Source organism: Zootermopsis nevadensis, unplaced genomic scaffold (assembly GCF_977971745.1).
Source record: "Zootermopsis nevadensis isolate Lab colony 2312 unplaced genomic scaffold, Znev_1.0 Znev_ptg000025l, whole genome shotgun sequence".
Lineage (NCBI taxonomy): Eukaryota > Metazoa > Arthropoda > Insecta > Blattodea > Termopsidae > Zootermopsis > Zootermopsis nevadensis.
This window is the reverse complement of record NW_028259157.1, coordinates 10,162,990-10,176,259: the sequence shown is the minus strand read 5'-3', so window position 1 is coordinate 10,176,259 and position 13,270 is coordinate 10,162,990. Positions and strand designations below refer to the sequence as shown.

The window sequence follows — 13,270 nt, the reverse complement described above, 5'->3', positions numbered from 1 at the left end:
TACTGTCCACAGATCACGAGAAAAACCCTGCTGGGGGAAGTCGTTTCTGGTGCGGTGCTGGGGGAATGTTTACTGCCTGGTGGACTAGAGGGCTGCTATTGGTGGGAAGTGTGATACGTCAGAGTTTTACGCTACTACACAGACTGAAAACATCAAGCAGTTAAGAGTAGCGTGTAGTGAGCGCACCTCTAATGTGTTCTGCGGGTGTTGCGATAATATTCTAGACTAAATCGCTGTGCCACTGTGAGGTAATCTTAAAGCTGTACCCATTAGAACACATGAAAGCCTGTCGTCTGTTGTTCGTTCAGTGGTTGTGGAACGAATGCTTTTAGGATGGGTCGTCACTCACCGCGAAATCTTGCGCATGCGCGTATATCGAATTCCTAGCAGGGATTTTCTCGTGGTCTGCGGACTGTACGTACGTCTTTGTCAGGCAGTGACATGGACTGTTTGCCCAAGCTGTTCTAAATATTTTTATTAAGCCCCCCTTATTCATACTTCGGTAGAAATACGAATGCAGTGTTGTACTTCGCCGACCAGATGACACTGTCACATGATGATCCATATCTGATTGATGTATTATTTTATTGTTTTCGATCAAGGTAGCTTCATGCACGGATCGTTTTTCTCAGATACCGATTGGGCAGGAGTCTGGGTGAAATCCAGAATCGACCTGAAGGCGGTGGTGGAGAGTAAGCTCTGAGGTTCTCACGGCGTTGAGTACGAGAATGGCTGTCTTCTGGGTTAGAGATCCTTGCTGCCTCCATCATCAGGGTGATGATGAGTCAATCTGATGATGGAGCACGCAAGGACATCTGAAACGTTGGTAGTCTTCTACCAGACTACTCGGCGCTACAGCCCAAAAGACAGCCATCTTCTATCTCTGTTAGGAATCGAATCCCGGTCATCGGACTCGTAGCTCCTCACTTTACCGATCACGGGATCGGGGTTCACAAGGGAAAAAAGCATTGTTAGCAGTATACGAGCAAAGTGAATGGAGAGAATTCGAAAACCGGAACAATACAAGTCGTGAAGGTGTTAGAGAACGTTCAGGACCACAAGAAGGAAAGAACTTATTTGAAAATGGTCTTGACCGAGGAGGTGCTTTATCTCCATTACGTTTGAACATTGTAAAAGTACAAGAAAGATTCAAGGGATTGGAGATGAATGGAAAGCCCCAGTTACTGGTCTGGAGGGCAAGTCGGCGTTGTTGGGCTCAGTTTGGAATTGTCTTGTGTTTTTACCGATGAGCCGGCATAGCTCAGTCAGTATAGTGACTAGCTACGGGCTGGACGACCGGGGTTCGATCCCCGACGGGGGCAGAGGATTTTTCCTCTAGCCTCTGCGTCCAGACCGGCTCTGGGGCCCACCCAGCCTCCTCTACAATGGGTACCGGGGTCCTTTCCCGGGGGTAAAGCCGGCCGGGGCGTGATGCTGACCACTCACCCCCATCTAGTGCCGAGGTCAAGGAAGAGAGGAGCTATACCTCCACTCACCCCAAACGCCTACATGGCGTATAGTGGGACAAACTTTACTTACTTTACTGTGTTTCTATTGACGAGCGCTAACAGAATTACGTATTTTCACGAAAGTTTAAAAGTTGTGCCATTGCATACACCGTATTCGTACTTGATATTTCCGATCCTGTACAAAAAAAAAATATCCTAAATTTGGCTGCTCAAACTTGCACGTCGCATTGATATCTGCTTCATTTAATATGCGACCTGGAATTTCGTGTGGCTGTACGTCTCAGAAGACGCCGTTCAGATTTTCTGATTTCGTTAGATATAAGGGAGAACATTTACATAGAAGACTAGTTACCTTAATTAAAATGCGTTTGAGCGACATACATGGTAAAGCTTCTGGATTTGGGAACAGAATGCAACTATCAGCTGCAGGTTTACGCTGGGCATGCGATTTTATTCGTCTCAGACGTAAATGCCACAAAGAACACAGTAACTGTGATAGATGCTAATAAGGTTTGTCGGGAAATAAATGTAGGCAGAGTTGGTGTCTCGTCCTTAGAAAGTGTGACCAAATTACACTGCCGTGGGATTTGTCATTACAGTAATTGTCCTTGGGATACGATGTTCTGGGTTGTGAAGCCGCGTGGACTCATTGGTAGATAGAACACCATCTTTAGGGCACGCTTCTCCGAAACTTTGATGTCTGCTTACGAGTCTACACTATTTGAAATCTGAGTTAAGTTTGGTAGAGTTCTGCGTGAGAATTTTCTTGAGGGTTTCTTTTAGACGATTTCGTTTCGGTTTTAAAAAAAAAGGTGAATAATAAATAGACGTCTATTCATTCTTGCAAAAAAAATAATCTTCTGGATCTTTTATTTTCCAAAGAGAATAAAATGTCTCTTCTACTACTGTTGTATCCCAGAGTCATTTGCTCTCATGTGGCGGTCAATCGTATGGTCGCCCGAGAAGATTTTATTGCAATTTAGTCACCGTGGAAATTAATTTTGGAGCTATGCTCTCCCTGTGCATTCAGTGCAGGTTCGTAGTTAAACAGTATTACCAGCATCACTGCCACCTATGAAAAAGTGTGCAATAAGGACATATTTGACTTGTTGAGAAAGTGACGAAACCTTCGGCAGATGGCAGCATTAGGAGGCTTGTAGTTGTGTCACCTGGCGGCAGACGCATGATACTATAATTATTGATCCCAAGTTTACGTACAGATCGTAGCCATACTGACTGGTTTGGTTTGGTTTGGCTGCTCTCGATTTCCGTTCATCAGTAGTAAAAGTGAAATACATGCTTTGCTATTTATAAGGCGTACATAGTTGTACGAATTAGATATATATATGTCTTGCGCCCAGTTCAAGTGCCTTTCTTGGTTATTTCATTAGTAGGATAGCGAGCGGCCTTGAGGATATACAGCCAGACATCGACTAGACTAGTCACCTACATTGATTCTTTGTATTTATGTACCGAGTGTCTGGCTGACGATGCGCACGTGTCTGATGACGAAATCTGGATGCCGTCATCCATTCCCTGGTTACGTAAGAGCCAAAGGGCGTTTGTGGATGGGTAACACGGAAGCGATAGGTTATGTTTCCATGGAAACAAAGTATTACTATTGGCTTCTGGGTTACGCAGTCTAATGTAGTCAGGGCTATATCCCTGGTGATGGATTCGGTAAGCACCTCTGAAACGTCGCTAAACTTCTGCCAGAGGACACATTGTGTCAGGTCTACTTCATGTGTAGGTGTTTAATTTAATTCTGTTTTGAAGGAAATCGTAAATAAATTAAACTAGAGCATGAATTACTTCATCATCATAATAGTCGATCTGGGCCGGAGATCATTATTATAAAATTGGCATTTTCGGAATAAGCAAGAAATTAGGCGAGAATTCAGATTCTCACGGCTGTTCTCAAAGGTGCTTGCTGCCTCCATCACCGCCTTGATGATGGAGGCAGCAGGGACCTCCGAAACGTTGGTAAACTTCTATTAACTACACGGCGCAACAACCGAGAAGACAGTAATTAAATCTGGGCGTTCAAACTTCAGAACTTCTTTTTGACTTGAAGTTGTTATTATCTACCGAATTAATTTTCGTTCCGGTCTGTTTACTGCACTTGATATCCGCCCGGTCGATAGACTCTGCCGACGGTAATAATTTCACAGAAGTTGAATAAAAATTAATAGCGGCATAACTTACCTGTTGTATTGTATTAAGACGTTACGTGAACTTTGAAATGTTACCGAAAATTCGATAGACACAGACAGACTTTGGCAAGATTTCGTCATTTCTCTCCTCTCTCTCCCCCCCCCCCCAGTGGTCTCGAAATGGACCGGTCCTGCCCCTACTCCTTCAGTCTGTGCTCCCAGGGTCGCGAGCGCTTCAAAATGGCGACCAGTCTGCAAAACATCGTAGCGGGGGAATGGCGCTTGACAACAATCGTCGTGCCACGTGCCGTAGTGCATTGTTGCAACATGTAGGATTGACGTCGCGGAATATTTGTTTCGTTTGCAAAGAAATTATTGATTACCTTTAGTAACGTAAAATATCTTGCCATTCCAAAAGTGGTGCGCCAATCGCAACATGAAATCATCATGTATCGCAGTCGAGTGTTCCGTGGTGATGTATTGTCTCCGCCTGGTGAGTTGTCCTGCTCTTATTCAGGTTAGCACGCATTCATTGCGCCATCGTTACCTCCTCTGTTTTTCGAATGTTATTGTGCTTCACGATGCCGACATGAATAGCGCCTTGTGGCTGTGCGATGTCACATTTTCTCGGTCAAAATCATTTTGTGACGTGTTCTTAGAGAAATGTTTGCATTTGCCAGTCGCTGCGAAGTGAGTGTCGTACGCTGTTGTGTCGTTTTGCGTTAATCTGGGCGAAATGCTGCGTAGCGTGGCGTGGGAGGATGTAGGAAATTGGTTTCGTTAACGACGAGGTTTCAGCGATCGATAATTATTTGCTAAGATGCTTCCACAGTTCCCACACAATCTTAACTGTTTGTTTTGCTTTGTACGTATTTGTAATCCAGGGCCATTTAAATGTAGAAGGGTAGATAGTGGATCTTGTAATAGGAAGATCGATTCCTCGGTCGAGATCCTCCCATGTGTGGGTTTGTCATATACCATGGAGCATCTACACAAAGCCGTTTACTGTTGTCATGACGAATTCAAAATCGAGTTTTGTATCCAAGGTTAAACGCCCAGGCCCAGGTTTGGATTCTATTAAGATATAACATTGATATTATCATCATTGTGTTGTGGTTTGTAGAGATATTTACATAATCGTGAAATCTCGGGGAACTGAGCGGGGCTTGGCATTTAGCTAGGATTTGGGGGGGGGGGGGCGACGACTCCAAAGACCGTTAAGGATAATATTAAGTTAGGCTGTGAGGATTGAAAGGTTCTGGATATTGTCCAGTGGTGTTGACTTTGGTGTTTGGTTTCTGTTACGAGAGTCGTAGAATATTCCCTGCTGTCAAAGTTGGGCTGTCAGTAGTGACTGCAATGAAGGTCACACAGGACCACGTGCCTGGGCTGTGGCATTTGCTACGTATTCTGTGTTGGGTGAGTGTTTGTTTTATCATCTTCGCAGATAAAGGTTTCAGTGCAGGTACATTGTAGACCGGATTACAGGCTAGGCAGGGAACGGAACTCAAAATAATACATCCTGAATTTGTTGGAATAATACTGTCTGCTAGTTGGTGCAGTCTTCCTGTCAGTTTCGTTGAAGGAATATAAATTTGGCAATAAAAAAGGCTGTTTAAACGTAGGCAAGACGGTAATGTAATGCTAACAGAAAGGTACAGTGTTCAGTATTTTGATATGGCAATAGTAGGGAAGTTTGTAGAACGGCACACAAAATTTGCTTATGCGCTTAATTTGTTTGGAATATCCAAGGAAAATTGCTTCAATCGTATGCGCGTTTGTGACCGTTCAGAGACGTCGTGATGCCTCCCACGTCAGTCATTCCTTCTCCGTGCTCCAGGCCTATTTTCCCTCATAATTGCAACATACCGCCACGGCGGTCTAGCGGTTAGAACGCTGGCATTGTAATCCTGGGGTCTCGGGTTCGATTCCCGGCGGTGCCCGAATTTATAACTTGTGTTTGGCAAGGCCGTGGTCTAGGCAACACGGAGTTTTCCTCCGGGGGCTTCCCCGGTTTCTCCGTGGCATCCCATTCACACACAGAAGAAGGCAATGGCAAACCACTTCTGGATCATCTGCCAAGAACGTATATGAACAGGTCCCAGTCCGAGAAAAGGATGGAAGGATCCTGTTCATTTTCAGCTTGTGTGATACGTCGTGTTGTCATACAGTGACACACCCCAATTGTTTTTTTTTACATACCGCTATCAGAAATAGGACTGAAAATAGGAACTTGAATGCTGTCTACGTAATTTCTTGGTATACCCCTGATTTCGGCGCAATTATCACATGAAATTAATCTTACACCGATCACAGTTCGGAAAGGTAGTTTTAGCAGATGTGATATTGGTGAAAGGTAACGCAAAGATGCAAAGAATCTGAGCTCTGTAATTGCATATTCAGATGTACGTTTCCCATGTTTGTGAATTCATTGTTTCTGACACACGCTTGCGAAGTGTTGGAGATGTGCGCGTTCGTACCGTGGCTGGCTTTGTGTATCTGTTTGATCTCTCTGGGGTAAGATTTCCGTGTGTGATTTTGTCATTGACGAGAGTGAATTTTTCACTTTTCGCTAATCAGCAGCGGACGTTTATGCTTACTTTTAATCGTCCGATCCCATAAGCAATTAAGAATTGCAAATACGCAAAGGTCAGGAAACGTCTCTGGCCCTACAGCCCTTTAAAATTGACAAGTGTTGCAAATTTCCTGGACTTACATATACCTTTGTGTGTGTGCGCCTGCGCGCGCCAGTCCTTGACGTTCCTGACTTCCGTACACGTAGCCAAAGTTAGGTATTTTTTTTCTTAGCGATTTATGGCAGGGATACAAAACTATTTGACTAAAGTTATTTCGGAATAACCATCGCCATCGCACATTAACATGCACAGCATCGTAACTCCGTTCTTGTGTCTTGTATCAGTGCAGCTTCCCCGTTTTGTAAAAAAAAGGACTTTGGCCTTTTAAGGACATTGGCATTACATAAAACGAAAGGCTAAGAAAATATGTATTTTATAGGGAAATAAGCAAGGATATACAAGTTTGGTGGTAGTTCACAGCTGGTGTTCAAAATGGTTACAGGGAGTCTGGCGGTTGGGAAATCTTGCAACGTACAACTGTTCTGCTTGAGCTGAATTTCCTCGCGTTTCGCCAAGGCCAAGGCAGGCATTTGCATATTGCTACTTCCCGTAGTTGATTTTTGAAAGCTCTTAGTAGAACCTCTCGCCTTCTCACCTATGTTCACGCGCGTCCCCTCCTTCCATCTAGTTGAGTATCGCCGGTTGAAATACCACGAACACAGACAGGTATACTGCGTTCCAGCGTTTTTGGCCGCGGAACATTGTGATTTGGGACCTTGGAGCGAGTCACTAACCAGAAGTTTGCTGGAAGGGATGGCAACAGGCCGCGTACAGTACACTCCAAATAAAATATCACCACGGTATGTAACAGGAAAGTCGATTTCACTACACTACACATCACTAGAAAATTAACACTGCAGAGAGTATTAGATAATTTTATCTTCTTCACAACTCTTCGGTCCTCTTGCACTCCTCACAGACCACCGCTTTCTGATATATCACTCGATGCGTCCCTACCACTGCTGCTGTCCGCTCCATTATCTTCAATTATATATATATTAGTGACAAAGCGTGACTAGGCGTGACCTCCTTTGAAAGCGTAACGAGAGGACACCGTAAGGGTTAAAACTTCACCAAGATTTTAAAAGCGTGACGAATTGTGGCCATAAGTGTCAAAACGTCACAAAAATTTTCGAAACGTTACTTAATCTAAGAAAATCCACTATAAAACCTAACCTAACCCAACCTAACCCAACATAACCCAACCTAACCCAACCTAACCCAACATAACCCAACCTAACCCAACATAACCTAACCCAACCTAACCCAACATAACCTAACCCAACCTAACGCAACCTATCCTACCCTAAGCTGTCGTAACTTCATCTAACATATTGCAAAGTAGCCAAAATTAACCGAGCATTACGTAACATAACGTAAGCGTGCCGAAGCGTGACCAGGCGTCATGCTTTGACCTCGTGACAAGGGATCACCATATATGTCGAAACGTGACGAAGATTTACAAAGTGCGACAACGTGACTAAGCGTGACTAGGTATGACCTGCTATAAGGGCGTGACGAGAGGTCACCATAAGTGTTAAAATACGACGAAGATTTGATAAGTGTCTAAGCGTGACTAGGCGTGGCGTATTTTAATTGCAGGTTCCTGTAGGCAAAACTGGGAATGTTCTTTGAAATGAGCCACGAACTTTTCCCTCATCTTTCAAGTTCGCGAATCCTGGCATTCCATGCTGCTTAGGAATAGTCATTTGAAAGAGAAGAAATTAATTTTGACTTATTCTAAGGAAACGGGCAACAGCCATGGCAGTGAGCGAATCCGAACTAGCTGTCCCTGTCAGTCACTTCTGCTACATCGCCGCTCTGCTACTTTTGGATAGGCCATGAGTGGCTGCGATATGTTTCGTGTTTCGCTCGTGGCCTTTCTCCGCGGAAGTGGTTCCATACTTGGTCTCGCCTCGGATTGCAGGCAGTGCAGACCGGGTCAGATATCGGGACATAGACAAATAATTATAATGTAAAATGACATGATAAACACTTTTAGCAATTTTAAATGTTTTACCCTGCCTTGGAAGTTAACCATTTGTTTATCGTTAAAAGTTTCATAGCGATTTGCGTGCTTCAAACGACCAGTTCTTCGTGACCGACGGGGCTGTCTCCTGGATTGTAGCGCCGTGTAGTCAGTCTACAACCCAGAAGACAGCCAGCTTCAGAGTAAGCTCCATGAGAACCTCCCTTTGCCTCCGTTAATATTCGGCACCCTTCCTTCGATTTCGTATGCTGCCTGGGGTCTGACGTTATCGGCTATGTGGCCAACTTGATTGCGGGTTACATAGTTATTTTTTGTGTGTAAATAACGAAGACCATTTCTGGATCGCCTGTATGGTTAGAGATTCGGTGTTTGGGTTCGTGATTGTGAAGCGTGGAAATGTTTGTCTTGGGCGCTGATTGAATCCGAGTAGGACAAACTGTTGCATTCCAGAGATTTGTCCAGGTGACGGCATGCAAAATAAAAGTGTGCAGCAGCTTCGTCCGCCAGCCAACGTATATTGATCTGTTGCAGCATCCCCTGACGTAGCGAGGTCATTGACCGTCTGGCTAGACTTTCACTCATGGGATGCACGTGAGGGAGCCGTCGAAGAATGCTGTTGGTTTGTGGTGTTAGTTTTGAGGAACGCCGTGGCGCTGGAGTACTAAGCGTCACGACCTTGCGTAACGGCCGTCCTGAATCAGACAAGTGGGGAGTTTCTTAATCAGATGTAATTTTTGTTGTTGTTACTCGTACAAAGCGACGGTATTGGGCGGAAGTTCATTCCAGTATCTGTGTAGGAAAGGAACGGATCCCGTCTTTTGCGGTTACCGCAATTGTGCAGATGCCATGGCCTGCGCTGCCCTTTCTCTTTTCCGGTTTGGCGCTCTGTACGAAATGCGTAAAGTGAAGTAGTCCATGTGAATGTTTTTCTTCCTTCATTGTTTTATATACTACTCATTACACAACAGTTAATTGGTTAACTCAGAAATTATACATGAATTTGCTTAGGTACTGAGACAAGCCACTTCACTACATGTTTCTGTTATAAATATCCTTCTTCTTGTGTTAAATAACTGAACTTCATTTACCAGTTCCTTTTTCTATTGATTTTGCAGCCCTCGATCAAACTGGTTTTGCAGGGAAGCCATTGTGTATACATAAGTACTCTTAAATAAATCTTCTAAATGTTTATCTTCTAGGTTTTAGCATCTTGTAGTATGCGTCCATCATCAGGGCAGTTGCCCTGATGATTGAGGCAGCAATGACCTCTGAAACATTAGTAAACTACTACTATATGCATTTTTGTTAGGGAATTGAGGTTTTTATGGTGGTGAAGATGCCAATTGTGGTCTTCTGGGTTTTGATGCAGTATACTGTAGGTGGTTACCAACATTTTGGAGAATGTATCATCTCAGTTTTTAGGGTTGAGGCATTTGTCTGCAGTGTCAGTTTCAACCTGCAAGACTAGAGTGACAATATAACTGAGCAGCATATTTGGCGTAGAATTTAATGTTGAACGATGCTGTTATGTTCACAGGGCAGCAACAGCAGGGGGAACAAGAGCTGGCCACAAAGATGTTGCAGATTCAGTCTAAGAGGTTTTACCTAGATGTAAAACAGAACAGAAGAGGACGGTTCATCAAAGTGGCAGAAGTGAGAAGTCTTATTTTTATATATCTCCAGTAGATTTAACTATTTGCCTCCATCTAGCGCCTATGTTAGGAATGTTTGGATCTGCGCCTCAATGCCCTTCATTGAATGGTGCCGGTCATAGGTGTAATCCTAGTGAGGATTTGCTGTCTAAATTGGTAATCTGTTTTAAAATCCTTGCTAGGAATCTCTCCTACATCCTACCAAATTAGCTGGCTCAAAAATCATAAGCCAGCGAGATCTTGAGAAATAATCGTTCTGTAAAGATGATACGGCTAACAAGTAGCATGCCTGGTGGATCATTGAAAGTTTTTACTCATGTCCTGGATTTTCAGGGATAGGTGTTTATAAATACTCAGAGTTTTCTCCTGTAAACAGCTTTCGATCATTTGTCCCAGAAAATTTACAAGAATGAAGGAATCGTGTTCATGGCACAAGTCAGTTTTTTTCCTGAGATACCAAACTTCTTGGCCGAGTGGTTAACGCTCCCGCTTCATCCTGGGTTTAAATCTCGGCCCGGAGTCAGGCTATCTTGACTGCGGTCTTTCCTCCCTCCAGACAAGTACCTTAAATTAGGCCATGGCCATGTGTTTTATGCATAAGAATAAGATTGTTAGGTATGTGGCATGCCCCCTTTTCCAGTGTTCTCTGCATCTCTTGGTTCCAGATGGTGTGTGACCACAGTTGTTATATTGAAAAAAATTAATGTTGTTAACCTTTTAAAACCCGGTAGTATGTCTGAAGGGTGGACTTGCCATGCGTTAAAATTGTTGTGTCCAAAGAAAGGATACAATTATTTATGTAAACGTGAGCTAGATCTTGTTATTCTGGAGATTATTGTTTTATACGGAAGTTTCTGTTTTACAGATTGGGGCTGATGGTAGGCGGAGTCAAATTTTCCTAGCCCTGTCAACAGCGGCAGAATTTAGAGATCACTTGTCGACATTTAGTGACTTTTATGCATCATTAGGCCCGCCAAATCCAGAGAATGTCCCAGAGGATGGGAAGCTCAAATCTGAGATGATGATCAAGGACAACCGGCGCTACTATCTGGACCTAAAGGAAAACTCGCGTGGACGATTCCTAAGGGTGAGTGTAAGTGCCATGAATTTTTATTGTTTCATTTTTTAAATTTACTGTTGGAAAGAACGCAGAATTCTCAAGTATTGTTGCAGATAGAGCAAAACGTATTGAACATTTAGTTGTGTGCTATATATTTGCTACTTTTATGCTTTACCTATTTGTTGATCGATTAAATAATGATTATGTCTTGTACTTGTTTTTCTCTGTCTCCCAAGTCCTTTTATTGATTAGAGCATTTTTGTCATCGCACTGCATTCTCATTTCGATATTTTTTTAAACGCGTGACTAGCCATTTGAACATTTCTGGAAAGTAATTTTGTTACTAACTGCAGTGTACGTACATCTCTTCTGTACAATATCAAATGTGAGTAATTTGAACAAAAATGTTATAGGCTTGTTATGTTGGCTTTCCTTCTTCCTGTACCTGGATAATGTTGTTTTTAGTTTGTATGAGCTGGGACAAGAGGTGTGCACCGGGTATTGGTTGGGAAGCCTGAGGGGAAGAGACCGCTGGGGAGACCTAGACGTAGATGGGAGGATAATGTCAGGCGGGATCTATGGGAGATAGGAGTTGAAGGAGGCTGGATTTTGTTGGCCGAGGACAGGGTCTGGTGGAAGGCTTTGGTTAATTCGGTGATGAACCTTCGGGTTCGGTAAGCCATCTAGTTAGTTAGTTAGTTAGTTATTAGCTGGGAAAGTAATTAAAATGCAAACTTCATGGCCGTGCTGTTTGAAGTGAGCAGCATTCATCGAAACAAAGATTGCGGTCTTTGGGATTTACTGTTGATTGAGATCTGAGATTAAAATTCTTAACGCTGACTATCGATCACTTTGGGTTGAACTAGTAGTATGTTCACTTGTAATTTTAATTGGATTAGAATCTCCATTTTACTTATGCCTTTGACGTTTGAAGTTCTAGTAAATGAAATGGAATGCTTCTGTCTCCACCTTCTTGATATATCCTGATAATGATCAGATATTGTTATTTTGGAACAGTTATTTGCTTGGGCTTAGCGCCGTGTTACATATTGGGAATTCTGTTTTTTCTAGTGGTTGTCCTTTTTTTTTTGTCTTTGTACATTTGGTTTGCAACAGATAACTCCTCATACATGTGGATGTTTCATATCTGCACATGGTGGATATTGAAAACATATAGCGAGAGCTTTTTCATGTACTGCTGAATATCCTGCAGTAAGATTTTATTTCTTATGCACGTAACAGTTTTTCAAGATACAATGTATGCTCTGAAACAACTTCTAAGCAAACAAGATAATGTGTAGCTTATAATTTGCCAAGGAATACAATTTTATTTAGTAGGCTTACAGATATTCTTCCTCATTTAAAAGCTCCAAAAGCTTTGTTATATAAAAGATGTTTGCATTATGGGCATGTGGAGACTAGGTATTCTTTAGGGTCTGTGTCTAAGGTCTTAGGTTCAAGACTGTTCTTACTGAGTGCAGGTTTGTTTTTGAAGAATGTAAAATTTCATAAATTTGAGAAATGTCATATCTTCACCTTTATCTACCACTGATGCTCCTCTGTGCCCTCATGGTGTGGCACTCTGGCATAGGGAGAGACTATTATTTTTGTTTCTAGTATAGGTTATTAAAAACCAGTGCCTATTACCTTCCGCAAGATGTGAGCCATGCCTTTCACTCTGTTACAGCCGTTCTGCTTTGAATGCTTATTCCAAGGCATTAAAACAGATTTTTTTGACGTGAAGTCAAACAGTGTGGTGTTACAGAAAGTTATATTTTAGTGCTGTGTTTGGATGTTTGAGAGTTATTTTGCAACACATTTAAGGATTTACATGTGATGGGTAAGATAATTACTTTTGGGCATGATGAATTGCTCTGTGGGGTTATATAAACCTTTGATAAATCTTGTTAGGACATGATTTTTGTATATTTTTACATCATGTAAGGTTTAGGAAGAAAAGCGTATGATTCTGGTAGGATTTTGTTTGTTATGCCCGTGCGCTGTATACTGTTGTGGGGGGCCTGTGTTCCATGTGTTGGGGGCGTAGGTATCACAGACCATCACACGAGGAGGGCCAAGGTCACAAATCGCCATTCCCGCTCAGGGGATGATTGAGTTCCGGGATGCTTTGACAGATCTCCTTGAAGAATTTGGCACCGATGATGGAGGATTCAAAGGCGAGCTGCCTGAGGGACGGCACATGAGAGTGGAAAATAAGAATTTCTACTTTGACATCGGACAGAACAATCGTGGCATCTACATGCGCATTTCCGAGGTATATTTTTGTAATCATTTGCTGTAGTAATTTTT

At 42.8% G+C, this 13,270-nt stretch overlaps 1 protein-coding gene across 6 annotated transcripts in view; it reads left to right on the top strand.

Moving 5' to 3' along the window:
* The window catches only part of Pur-alpha (Purine-rich binding protein-alpha), a 54,557-nt gene that overhangs the window by 24,359 nt on the left and 16,928 nt on the right, over window positions 1–13,270 (top strand). For 2 of the 6 annotated variants that reach the window (XM_022071717.2, XM_022071719.2), the window contains 3 exons: window positions 9,786–9,901; window positions 10,766–10,993; window positions 13,008–13,235. In XM_022071717.2, coding sequence (XP_021927409.1) covers window positions 9,786–9,901; window positions 10,766–10,993; window positions 13,008–13,235 — 572 coding nt within the window. Of the gene's footprint in view, window positions 1–3,196; window positions 3,216–3,881; window positions 4,140–9,785; window positions 9,902–10,765; window positions 10,994–13,007; window positions 13,236–13,270 lie in introns of those variants that run through there. The other 4 variants (XM_022071723.2, XM_022071720.2, XM_022071721.2 and 1 more) reach the window with 4 other exon arrangements.